General features: G+C 45.4%; 1 protein-coding gene across 1 annotated transcript in view; it reads right to left on the bottom strand.

The window, feature by feature from the left end:
• ABHD2 (abhydrolase domain containing 2, acylglycerol lipase) overlaps positions 1 to 13,957 on the bottom strand; it is a 107,321-nt gene that overhangs the window by 64,799 nt on the left and 28,565 nt on the right. The window contains exon 3 of the mRNA XM_055556592.1: positions 12,278 to 12,477. Within this exon, the coding sequence (XP_055412567.1) occupies positions 12,278 to 12,471 (194 nt within the window). The 5' untranslated portion in view covers positions 12,472 to 12,477. The remainder of the gene's footprint in view (positions 1 to 12,277; positions 12,478 to 13,957) is intronic.

The raw sequence follows: 13,957 nt of genomic DNA, 5'->3' as shown, positions 1-13,957 counted from the left end.
ACTGCTCTGTCTTCTTTCCAAACCAACTCATCTTTCAGGATCCCACAAGACTTCATCCAAGCTGCCACAGCACCATCTCCCTCTTCCTCTACACTCCTTAATCACTTATCTGAATTACTCATTCTGACCCTTAATCACCTGGGTTCCTACCAAAACGATCTACAAGTGTCAGAGTGCACTGACTCTGTGCAAAGCAGCGGCCATAGAGAATACAGAAAATGTTAAGACGGCTTCTGCCCTTAAGCCTCTCAGAACACAGCTGAGGGTGAAGAGAGATACACACAGGGAAAGACATCATTTATAGTTCTGCTGATAAGTAGGAGCCAAAGAGACAGAAGAAGAGTAAAGGTTAGAGAATGCTGGAAGAGCTAGGATGTGAAGGGGCCTTGAGAGATGAAGAGGATTTTGATACACAGAGGAGATAGAAATACGAGAAGGATTCTGCGTGTAAGGGAAGGGGTGAGTATGGGCTGCACACACAGAGAACAGACTGGAAGAGCATGTTGTTCTATATTAATTGACTAACTTAAAAAAAATATATATATATATGTATATATTTATCCACTGAGAAGAAGAATTGTCCTTTATGGAAATACTAAGGAAGGAAATGTCTGCATTGTTATGGCTTGGCAGATTTCAAGTTTAAAAAATTCCCTGGTGGTCCAGTCATTGAGACTCGGCTCTTTCACTGCTGGGTGCTAAGGTCCATCCCTGGTCAGGGAACTAAGATCTCACTTGTCTTGGAGCAACTAAGTCCAGGAGCTGCAACTACTTAAGCCCTACGCGCCCTACAGCCCTACAGCCCTGCTCCACAGCAAGGGAAGCCACTGCAACAAGAGGCCGGAGCGCCGCCACTGGGGAGTAGCCCCGGCTCGCCACAGCTAGGGAAAGCCTACACAGCAACAAAGACCCAGCGCAGCCAAAAATAAACAAATCAATAAAATGGTTTTTAAAATCTTAAAAAAAAAAAAAAAGAATTACTGTTCAAGCTTTTGCTATCTGGCTGAAAATGCCAGTGTTGGAGAATTTGGTACCACAGTTCAACAAGGAAGTGGGGTTGGTTGGCAATGGCTTTAGTACCCAGTGGAAAAGATGGAAAACACACAACCTGCCACCTCTAGTGGACCTCTCCCTTCCTGGCAGGGATCAACTGCTGACCTCCGGGTGAGGAGGTTTCCCAAATGCTCCGGCTTGCAGACTCTTATTGGCCACGTCACAAGTTAAGCCGTCCAACTTGCACCCACGCAGACTGGGTCCTCACTCTATGATTAGAGACGGCACAGGGTGGAGATTTAGGCTGGTTCACAAGCTGCCAGGAGGGCTGACTCATTTCCGAGGCTCATGGGGCCGCTGTACCACTGGGAGTCACCTTGGGCAGAGGGCGTGCTCCCAGAAGGACATGGCCCCTGGGGGATGGCGCCGCTCAGTCTGGCAGACCGTCACTTGGGAGTGGTGACAGGGTTGGCATCTCATCCAACCGTTTGAAACATCGATTAGTCAAGGACTACAGTTTTCTGTTGGAGTAAACACTTCCCAGAATTTCACAGAGGGATAAGTTTCCTTAAAAACCTCGGAAGATGCTTACCTTGAATTAATATTATACCACTTAGCAGATTCTGATCCTAAAACCCCGTCCCCTCAACAGACTGCATTTGCACGGAAGGCATCCTCGAGGTGGCTGAAGAGGACTGGGCTTCCAAAATTGGTTGCTTTGCTTGCTGCTGCTTTGGACGAAGATGAAGTAAAACGGCAGTCAGCTCTTTACCCTCCACACCACTGAATGTTGATGAGGGCAGTTAAGTGTTTAGAAACCATATTTATTAACCCTCCAGAGGAGGCGTCCCTGGAGGTGGCTCAGATAGTAAAGAAACTGCCTGCAATTCAGGAGACGACCCTGGTTCGATCCCTGACTTGAACCCTCTAGAACACGTTTTTAAGATTTTTAAAAGTCTTTATTGAATTTGTTACAATATTGCTTCTGTTTTATGTTTTGGTTTTTGGGCCACAAGACATGTGGCATCTTAGCTCCCCAACCAGGGATCGAACCTGCACCCCTTGCATTGGAAGGTGAAGTCTTAACCACTGGACCACCAGGGAAGTCCCTAGGACACACGTTCAAAATCAAGTTGCAGTCTTAATTATACTTTATTAATAAAGCGTACATAATATCGAGCACACTGTCACAGTGAGGGGAGCTGTGCCAGGGAGCTGGCAGAGAAAAGAAACAGTTTGAGATCAAAATTCGTAAGCAGTAAATTTATAGGATTAATAGAACAAGAAAAACTGACAAAAGCTGGCTACACTTGGAAATTTTACCGTTTCTAGAAAATGAAGCCTGGTCGTGCTCCTAGATGTTGGACCTGTTTTCAGTCAACTACATATTGAGAAGGACCCCAAAAGTGGATCTAATCCCAGGCAAATCCTATAAAGGAAATTAGGTTTAAAGTAGTTTAAATAAAATTAAGGCTGACTGATGGACAAAGATTGACCCTGGAGCCCTGGGAAAAATTGAAAGAGACGGTGATTTGGCAATGCAGCCAGCCTTGCACAAAGCAGAGGCCCACCCCCATCCCGATGTGCTGGCTCTGACACCATGTGCTAGAATCAGCTGTAGCACGTGCTTCTTTTCCCTTCTGAAGGCATGGTAGAGCCCCGAAGGGTAAACTCAAGCATGATGAACAGGGGAATAGGCTGGTAATACATTCTTAGAAACTGGAAACGTCTGCTTTACGGAGTGCATGGCACATAGGAGATGTTCCTTCCATCTGAACCAAATCAAGAGAGTTTCACATATTCTAGATTCTGAACCTTTTAGAGCTTTCAGCAATTCCTCCATGAAAGCAGAGTCTCTAACAAGAGGCTACAACCTGTCCCAAGGCTAGAGGAAGGCGGACGAATCTCTCCACGGTTCAGGCCTCAGAGGCGGCAGCACTTTCCTCCTCGTCTCTTGGATAACTGAGCTGCTAGAGCAGAGACAGTACAGATGGGCAACATCCAAGGGTTAAATTACAGCTGACCACTGGCGAACTAAACACTTACTCCTAATGGCACCCACTTACCAAAACCTCACCATCTGATCCCAGAAGACAGTGAGAAACAGATAGTGACCGATGATGCATCCCTGTTTATCTGGTACTTTCCCAGGTTTTAGTGGGAAAGTTCCATACTCTGGGAACCCTATCAAGCCCCAGGAAAATCGGGATGTTTGGTCAGCCTAGTGACAGGACAGTAACCCAGCTTTAGCAATTCAACTTTCTCACCTTGACAGTTTGGGTTTGGGCCACTGTCATCAAAAACACAAGCCATTTTAAGATGAAGGCCCCTGAAAAGGCGACCTCATGGGAGCTAACCACCAATCATCAGTCTCAACAGAGATGCTTTCTGAGTCTTTCATCTTTCAAGGACTCTCTTGCAATGTAAGTTTCTCAACAAATGTGCTCTGAAGGTCTGGTGCGTACATAATAAGCCCATTAGAGTGCTCCAGATCCACTTATCAATTGTTAATGGTTTACCACAAGCATCTAAGGAAATATTTGCACAATTCTTAAATGGGTAAAATCAGGTCAATAGAATTAAGGCTCCTGGCAATTAGGAGATTATCCTATAAAAAGGACAAAGCTTGAGTGTGCAGCCAAGAAGGAAAGGATCTAAATCTGATTTGGAATGTCTCTGTGAACAAGAAGGAATTAAGAATTTAAGCCCAAGATAATGAAATTCTTTTCAACTTTAACTCACTATAAATAAGCCGTGCTGGCTCCGGAATTTCTACCCAGGAGGGGCCCAGGGGTGGCAATGTGACCGGAAGGGAACGCGTGGAGCTGCTTTTGCACGGTTTCCTCTAAGACTGAGAAAACACCAATTATTCACATCCAAGATTCTTGTCCTAGCTTCCCCTGTGACACCACCACTAAGAAGAGACAGTAAAATAAAAAGGAGGCAAGGCAGGAAATGGAAAGGGGAATAGGAATTTACATATTGAGCCCTTTGCTCTTTAGATCTGGAAAATAATTTCATATATTGCAACATGAGACCGATCTGAATTAGTGCTTTTCTGTTGAGTACTTTTAATTTTTTAATATGTCCTTGGTATACTAGGATATACACACACACACACACACACACACACACAGATATATATACATGTGTGAATGGCTTCCTTGGTGGTTCAGTGGTAAAGAATCCATCTGACGATGCAGGAGATGCAGGTTCAATCCCTAGGATGGGAAGATCCCCTGGAGTGGGAAATGGCAACCCACTCCAGTTCTTGCCTGGAGAATCCCATGGATGGCTACAGTCCACATGGTCGAAAAAGAGTTGGACATGAGTTAGCGACTAAACAACAGCAACAATATGGTATTTTTATATATAGAAAAAGGCCTTTATTTGGGATAAATAAAAGAAAAGTGAATATTACTGATAGAAAGGGAGTATGAATGCCTGCATAGAAAGGGAACTGATATTGCATCTGAGAAGAAATAATTAAGCACAGGTGTGTAGAAACCAATACCATTTTTTGTTTCTGTTTTCTGGCCATACCACGTGTCATATGGGATCTCAGTTCCTAGACCAGGGATGCAACCCATGCCCTGCAGGAAGAACAGAGTTCTAACTACTGGACTGCCAGGAAAGTCCCTCAAAATTTTTTTTCACAATGAAATGGTTTTAAAATAAATGATCTTTTGAAAATACCTCCCAACAACAAGAGTCTCAGAGAAGTAAATCTTCCGATGTTCATTAACCCAGGCTAATGACCGACCACTGGCAGGAAACTAAAGATAGGGACTAATTACGATGAGAACAACATTTCCATGGGATTCTTGTTTGGAGTCTACTCTTGTGAATGAGGAGAGAAATAGAAAAAAAAAAACAAAACACAGAAGACGAACCCACTACGATCCATGGAAAGGTCACAGGGTTTCTGCTGTTGTTTGATGAGTGTCTGAAGCAGCTTCAAAGAGGAAGTGCTCAGAAAGGGCACCATTGGCAGAGATGAGTCAGCTACTATTTTTGGCTTGGTGCTGGAATGGGTGTGACCCTCTACTCCAAGTTTCAGGTGTCTCTCAAACCCATGGAGAATAATAAAATCCAGAGCTTATTAATACAGGCAGCAGTGGGTTACAGAAGGAAGCTATTACCTTTTTTGCCTCTGGGGAAGAAAGGACCCACAAGCATATGGTTGACGATTTGATCTCACTGTGTCCCTTCACTAGACTGTGTAGGGCTTCACAGATGTCTCTTGCATCTAATAAAAACACCTCGGTCATCTGTTTTTAGGCTTGCCTATTAGCTAAGTGCTCCATCACATTCTTCTTAAAAGCCTTCATCTTCAGATCTACCACGATCCATACTGACGAGCCTACTAATGAGTGAAAAAGTAGACGCCTGGCTTCTCACAGGGAATGTATGCATTTTAATAACAGCTTCCAGAGACAGGGCACCTGCTTCCTGTCTTCACTTTCTAAACCAGGGTTGGTGATGGGAACTACAAGGGGAGGGCGGAGGCTGCAAACTGCTTTCTGGATATACCTGGGTTTGCCCTGACTTAAGACCAAACACGGAGAAGGCAATGGCAACCCACTCCAGTACTCTTGCCTGGAAAATCCCATGGACAGAGGAGCCTGGTAGGCTGCAGTCTATGGGGTCACGAAGAGCTGGACACTTACTGAGCGACTTCACTTTCACTTTTCACTTTCATGCATTGGAGAAGGAAATTGGCAACCCACTCCAGTGTTCTTGCCTGGAGAATCCCAGGGACGGCGGAGCCTGGTGGGCTGCCGTCTATGGGTCGCACAGAGTCGGACATGACTGAAGCGACTTGGCGGCAGCAGCAAGACCAAACAACCAATCCATCCTCTTTCAGAGACAGCACAGTGACTTCCTAATAAGCAAAACTTGGTCAGAGCTGAGAAAGTGTTAGTCACTTAGTCGTGCCCAACTCTTTGCAACCCCATAAACTGCAGCCCACCAGGTTCCTCTGTCCAGGGGATTTTCCAGGCTAGGATACTGGAGTGGGTTGCCATTTCCTTCTCCAGGGGATCGTCCCAACCCAGGGATTGAACCTGGGTCTCCTGCACTGCAGGCAGATTCTTTACTGACTGAACTACAAGGGAAGCCCTAAGCTCAGAGCTGAAGGTACACCTGATTCCCTGAAGTGCCCCTGAGCAGCACTGATTGCTTAAGCTGGAGTGGGGAACCAAACCAAACCAAAATGGGAACATCCCTCAACTACACCTGTCTGTGGAAAACAAGTGGCAGAACAGCATTACACTTAAGACTTAGAATGGCTTGGAATCCTGTTCTGTCTGGTCAAGACTATGGATCCTGATTTGGGGTACATATACTCCACTGGTGAAGAAAAGAGACAGGTACAAACCTCTATAGAATAAGACTGTTGTTGTTTATCACTAAGTCATGTCCAACCCATTGCCCATTTCTTTTTTGACCCCATGGACTGTAGCCCGCCAGGTTCCTGTCTGTGGGATTCTCCAGGCAAGAATACTGGAGTGGGTTGCCATTCCCTTCTCCAGGGGATTTTCCCCTACCCAGGGATCAAACTCACATCTCCTGCATTGGCAGGCAGATTCTTTCCCACTGAGCCACCAGGGAAGCCCTGCAGAAAAAGATGAAATATGTTAAATGGACACAGAAGCTACATGCTGGGGAAACTCGGACAGGAAGAAGGAAGAGGGGGCTCATTCTGACTGAAGAGGAGCTGAGGGTAGTCAGGTAAAGTGTCTCAGAATAGGAGCTATTTAAGTTTTTTCTTTTTTTATGACATACTCAAAAAAGAAAAATGTATTTATTTGGTTGCACCAGTTCTTAGTTGCAGCATGTGGGATCTAGTTCCCCAAACAGGGAATTTGGCCCCCTGAATTTGGAGCTCAGAGTCTTAGCCACTGGACCACCAGCAAAGTTATGCTAGTTAAGTTTTTCTTGCAGGGTAAGGAGGCATCTTGGTGGAGAGAAAGAAGAGATTTGGGGGAGCCAGGGACGAGTGCCTAAGGGGCAGGCACTTAATGGGCAATGCAAAATGCCATGGGTGGTGAGGCTGGGATAGGCCAGGGTCACAGTGTTGCACTCTGGGTGCTGGCCTGCTTAAAGAACCCAACTCAAGTGGCATAGTGACAAAGTGGGTCAGAGGCAAGAGGTGACGTGGGACATTCCTGTAAAGCACAGGGGAGTGGCAGTTACACAGGTGAATATATATGCAAAAGGCCCTGAGCTGTATACTTAGGGTTTGTGTATTTTACTACATGTAAATGATAGCTCAACAAAGTCCTCAAAAAAACAAAAGTCCAAGGGGTCCAGTGTCCCCTTGTCCTAGAGCAAAGGGAGTGAGAATGGTTAGGAGTGGGCAGATACACAAGAAAACCCTTTTCTTTGGGTTCCGGTCCTTACCTGGTCGCTAGGGCTCCCAACCCAGGGTCCTTCTAAGAAAGTCTTTCAGTGCTTGTGACGATGCAGTGGCCCTAGACTCGGAGGATGATAGTGCTGAAAGGGCACTGCAGGAGAAAGCCCAGTTTCATTTTATTCATTTATTTTTACTTAATTTATCTTCTTGGCTTAACTAACAGAAATTATTTCTCACAATTTTAGATGATGAAAGACCAGGATCAAGGTGTCAGCCAATCTGATTCCTGGTGAGCACACCTTTCCTGGCTTGTGGAAGGCCACATTCTTGCTGTGTCTTTATATGGTACAGACAGAGCACTGGTGCTCTTCCTTTTCTTATAAGGGCACTAATCCTATCATAAAGGTCCCACCCATATGACCTTATCTAGAGCATATAATCTCCTAGAGACCCCACCTCCAAATATCATCATATAAGGAGTTAGGTCCTCAATATATGAATTTTGGGGGGACACAATTCAGTCCATAGCACAACTCATTTTCCAAGCCACACTGGGATGCTTCAATCTGAGTTAGGATGGGAGAAGGGGTAGGAAACACAGCTAGAATGATGGGTTCAATCGGCCCTGTTTTTTCTCATGCATTACAATTAAAGAACTACCATCAGGAACATTCAGCCTTTTCTTCACAGCTTAAAACTAGAGATATATATAAATCAGAACTCTAGAATGTTCATCTCATCACACCCTCTGTGACTTCTAGTCATTGAGTCATTCACCCCAACAAAAAGCTGGGGCATTAGAAGTCTATGTAGTGTGTGCCACATGTATAAAAAAAAAAAAAAAATTGATGCTTTCTTGGATAGTACTTTCTGGTCATAGCTTCATGATGAGAAGGAGCTCTATAAGACTGCTTCATTTCACACACAAGGAAACCAAGGGCCAGAGGGCCTGTCACGTGGTCCAGGGGTCCACCTTGTTTAGAAGAAGACCTCAGTTTGCATCCTAACCCACATTTCAGATCAACGCTTTTTCTCTGCGCCACTGCTACCAATAGCCATTAGGAAATTTGAATAGTTGACAGAATCCTGAAGCTGCTAAAAATCAAATGTTAGAAGATATGTAGCAGTGTGGATGAATGTCCATGGCATACTGTTTTGTTTTTTGTTTGTTTTTAAATTTTTTGGCCACACCATGCGGCCTATGGAATCCAAGTTCTCCCGCCGGGGATCGAAGCCTCGGCTCCTGTGTTGGAAGGGCAGATTCTTAACCACTGGACCGCCAAGGAAGTCCCCATGGTATGCTAAGTGTTAAAGCAGGTTACCAAATGCTACATATGCCCCTGATTTTGTTGGGGGAAATGATCTGCAGCAGCAAAAACCCTGCAGGCGTGATGACCAACGTAGTAGTGATGTGTATCCCCAAGGAAGAGACTCACAGATGATTTTTGTGTTTCACCTTACTCTCCGTTTAAAAAAAAAAAAAAACAAAAAAACGAACATGCATTAAATTTTTTATTTGAGAAAAAAATGGAGATCTGTATCACCATCTAAATTTTCTCATAATCCTGATTCGAGCTTTTTAGTCTGCCTGTTTCACTGAAATCGAACACTTTTTGAGAACAAAAATTGAATCACTAGGTAAATATTGACCTGTTGCTAAGTGAACAAGAGATGTATCACCTCACCTTAGAAAAGTTTCTCTCGAGACATTGAAAAATTCATTTCTGATGTATCTTTGGGTAGGTGATCTCAAGACAGACTTAAAAACTGACTTTAATGCTGAAAAGAGAGGGGAAAAAATCCCTGTTCTCCTAACATGTTTTCACTGTTCACCTTTCACCGACTTTTTTTTTTTCCCCTACACCAGAACATCAAAAGGCTATGTCCGTGATTTTGCACGTAAGTCATAATTAACTGGCTGCTTTCCGTCAGGGTTACTGAATAACCCCATCAGCTTGTTTTAAATCAGTTAAGTGAAATTTTTAGCCGAGACAGTTGTTTGTAAAGGCCGTAGACAGGCTTCCTGTAGGAAAAAAAAATCTTCAAAGTCCCGGGAGAAGCACTTTTACCCCTAACAGATAAGCTTCCTGAGCTCGGCTTCAAACACACGGAAGGCTGTTGCCAGAAAGGCCACACAGAGAAAAAACATCAAGGCCACCGGCTTCTGACAGTGATTAAAATAGCGAGAGGGTCATGCAGGAATCAGAAGGCCACTCCAGGGCTAGCCCAGCTAAAGATTTTTGTCTTGGACTGGCCCCTTACTGCTCTCTGCCTCCCATCCCTCGCCTGCACCCTCAGAAAGGTCACTGTTCCTCCTCCCTGTGGACAAGAAAGGACCCAGCTGTGGGGTCACAGACTTGGGTCCAGGCTCCCCCTCTTACTATTCCTCATCTCCCCATCCTTAAAATGCGAGGAAAACAAATCCAACCTTGAAGTTCCATAGGTTCATCGAGAAAGTGTACAGAAAGAAGAAAAAGCAAAGAGAAATTGTTGGACGTATGTCTCCAGGCTGTTTTCCAAAGGAAACCAAGAAACCAGGTTAGGAAAAACCCTGCCAAAAATCAGTTTTTTTTTTTTTTTTTTTTTAAATGCTTTGAACAATTAGTGTGAAATCAAACCTAGGAGACTCAAGAGACTCGGGTTTGATCCCTGGCTCGAGAAGATCCCCTGGAGTAGGAAATGGCTACCCACTCCAGTGTTCTTGCCTCATAGACAGAGGAGCCTGGTGGGCTAGAGTCCATGGGGTTGCAAAAGCGTCAGACAAGACTGAGCGACGAACTGAAACCTTACGTGATGTTTTCCAAACAGCCTAGAGGGGAGAAGCTTTCCCAGGGCTTCCTCTAATTACTCAGGAACTGATGCTGGCTGAAAATTTGTATTCATCTGCCTATAATCTCGTAGGGCTTTTAAAACCTTGGTTTTTCAAAAGCTCTCTACAAACAGAGACCCAGGAACTGGATCCAGCTGCATCCCACCCCATCTGAAAGTAGGGGATGCAAATGTTCCTTGCCAGTTCAGATGAGTGAATTATCTAAATTAAACATGGAAGAAAAACGCTGGATGATTTTGAAAACACACCAACGCTGTGCACACTCCTCAGAGAGGAGAGTTTCCACGGCAAACACTGCTTACTAAGAACACCACGCCCTTGATCATAGTTGTGGAGCCCACTATGATGTAGAATCCCCTCAGCAGGGGCAGGTCCAAGGTCACCACGATTTATATTGTACATGGCAGTTCACAGGTGTTAGGCAATATAACTGAGCTATAAGTCTCTTTCAGCTTGATTACAACTTTTTAGGGTCACGGCATTACAACTAACAAGCAAACTGTACACAGACACCCAAAACACCCATAGCCCACAGCTCTTTACCCTTGGCTGTGTAAATGCCTAGACAACCAAAGAGGACAAAGCAAGAGCCCAGAATCTCAGGTGTCTCTGCTGCCCATCTTCGAAGAGAATCATTCAGGGACTTCCCTGGTGGTCCAGTGGCTAAGACTCCGTGCTCCCAATACAGAGGGCCCAGGTTTGATTCCTGGTCAGGGAACTAGATTCCACGTGCCTGAGTGAAGATCCTGTCAAATGCGTCTCCTGGAAACAGCATGTGTGGTGTGGAACACAGATTCTGTCTCTTTCACAACTACTGTTTTACTTCTGTCAGAAGCTGTGCTCACCCCTGTCACCTCCAAAACACAGAGCTGGGGCTTCTGCAGGGAAATCTGGTTCACTTGGAATGAAAAGACGCTTACTCCTTGGAAGGAAAGTTATGACCAACCTAGACAGCATAATAAAAAGCACAGACATTACTTTGTCAATAAAGGTCCATCTAGTCAAGGCTAAGGTTTTTCCAGTGGTCATGTATGGAAATGAGAGTTGGACTATAAAGAAAGCTGAGTGCCGAAGAATTGATGCTTTTGAACTGTGGTGTTGGAGAAGACTCTTGAGAGTCCCTTGGACTGCAAGGAGATCCAACCAGTCCATCCTAAAGGAGATTAGTCCTGGGTGTTCATTGGAAGGACTGATGTTGAAGCTGAAACTCCAATACTTTGGCCACCTGATGCGAAGAGCTGACTAATTTGAAAAGACCCTGATGTTGGGAAAGATTGAGAGCAGGAGGAGAAGGGGATGACAGAGGATGAGATGGTTGGATGACATCACTGACTCAACGGACATGGGTTTGGGTGGACTCTGGGAGTTGGTGATGGACAGGGAGGCCTGGAGGGCTGCAATTCATGGGGTTGCAAAGAGTTGGACATGACTGAGTGACTGAACTGAACTGAACTAGAATGAAAACCTTCTCTTAGAGTGGATTCTCTTAGCTAATGTATATTTTTCAATAGGGCAGACCAAAGGTACCCAAGAAACCTATGCTTTTTTTTGCTCATTAATTATTTGGGGTCAGGAAGACTTCTATCTTAGAACTGGCCTCAGGTGGTAAAGAATCTGCCTGTAATGTGGGAGACCCGGGTTCGATCTCTGGGTTGGGAAGATCCCCTGGGGAAGGAAGAGGCAACACACTGCAGTATTCTTGTCTGGAAAATCCCACAGACAGAGGACCCTAGTGGGCTACAGTCAATGGGGTCACACAGAATCGGAAATAACTGAGTCCGCACACATGCAAAATACTGTCCAAGTTTTCTGCATCTACCTAAAAACAACAACAGTTTTCTGCAAAGTCCTTAACATGGTTGATGACACCACACTGTGGAAGAAGGGATGACTTCGGGCAACAAAGATCTGAGTCTGTCCCCTACCCGCCAGGATTCAAGTGCCAGACTCCTACAGAGATGGTGGCTATTTTAACATCAGTGACACTATTTTACATAGATGCCTTGAGGACCCATGGTGAGAAGGTTTTTCTTTGAACAGTGTAATGACAGACAGATCAGCAATCAGGTGTACAGGTGGGTTTGACGTCTACTTACTCTTTGGTCAGGAGAGGACAGGACTTGAGCAGGAAGCGCGAGAGCCCTGAGTCCTGGAAGTAGAGGTCGGGCGGAGCTGTGGGGCTCTTCAGGTTCAAACACCGGACAATCACGTACAGCACGGCAGCCACCGCGGCCAGCTTCACCCCGTCAAATACGGCCGGGAGCTCGGAGGTCTCCATCATGGCATTCATCTTGATCTGGAGAGCAGGGGTACAGGTGGGTTTAGAAGCATGTGTAGAGGGAAAAGCCCACCACACAGAGACAAAGCCAGTGGGAACAGTGACGATCCAGAAGGGCCCACAGAACCCACCCTGACTAATTCCTATCGGTGCCCTTACAGCCGCCAATGAACTGGCAACAACCCAGGTCACAAAAATCCTGAGCACTGATAAACTGGGCTGGGTGTTGGCTTTCAAACTATGGTTCTGAAGAAGACTCTTGAGAGTCCCGTGGACTATAAGGAAATCAAACCAGTCAATCCTAAAGGAAATCAACCCTGAATGTTCACTGGAAGGACTGATGCTAAAGCTGAAGCTCCAATCCTTTGGCCGACTCATTGAAAAAGACCCTGATGCTGGGAAAGATTGAGGGCAGGAGGAGAAGCGGGTGACAGAGGATGAAATGGTTGGATGGTGTCACAGACTCAATGGAAATGAGTTTGAGCAAACTCTGGGAGAGAGTGAAGGATAGGGAAGCCTGGGTTCTGCAGTCTGTGGGGTCACAAAGAGTCAGACACAACTTAGCAACTGAACAACAACAAATGAGCATTTATTTCTAAGATGAGCAAACTGGAAAATGCTGAGAATAGCGTCCTGCTGAGAGCAGGAGAGGACTTCCCTGGTGGCCCAATGGTTAAGAATCCACCTTCCAACATGGGCAGTGCAGGTCCGACCTCCCTGGTCTAGGAACTAAGATCCCACATGCAGTGTGGCAGGACCAAAAGTGTAAAATAGAAATAAATAAAACCTGATGAGAGCAGGAGAAAGAAGTCCAGCTGGAAAGGTACAAGGGGACCAGGAGACTAGCTTTGATTTCTGTTACCAGGCAGCCTTGACTTTCCTGAACTCACCTGCACCTGGTGCCCTGGCCGGGCATCAGGTGTCGTGTTTACAGCCTTGGACAGACGTGAGATGGGACTGCTGTGGCCACCAGGTGCGGCTGTCATGCCTGTGGGCCCCAGCTTTGTTTTCAGAGCAGGAAGAGCCTGATTCAGACACCTGCTCCCTTGGAGGCAGTCTTGGCGCTGGAGTCAAGTTCAGACTAAGCCCAGCTCCCAGAGGTCTTTATGCCTGGGAGTCACAGGCGATGTGAAATGGAACTTGGTCACTTTTTCCCCCCACTGAAGGCAACTGCCTACAGTCATTAGTCTCCAAAATTGGGCTAAAAGTGGACCACCATTCAACTGCTAGACCAAAATTTAAAACTGGAGTATGGAAAATATACACGCATATCTAGTTTTTCATCTTTTCAGGTAGCTTTATCTTGTACACAAAACACACACACACACTCACATACATCCCTCCAAACTTTAAAAAAAACAGACATCAACAACAATAACAAAAATCCAATCTTTTCCTTGCTGCACTGCAGGAAATCAGAACATCAGCTGTTACCTTCAAAATCAGGGAAACCACAAGCTAACAAAAAGAAGAAAATGGTAACTCCTGGCAGCCAAGG

The sequence above is a fragment of the Bubalus kerabau genome, chromosome 19 (genome assembly GCF_029407905.1).
Source record: "Bubalus kerabau isolate K-KA32 ecotype Philippines breed swamp buffalo chromosome 19, PCC_UOA_SB_1v2, whole genome shotgun sequence".
Classification (NCBI taxonomy): Eukaryota; Metazoa; Chordata; class Mammalia; order Artiodactyla; family Bovidae; genus Bubalus; species Bubalus kerabau.
This window is presented reverse-complemented; position numbering and strand designations above follow the sequence as displayed.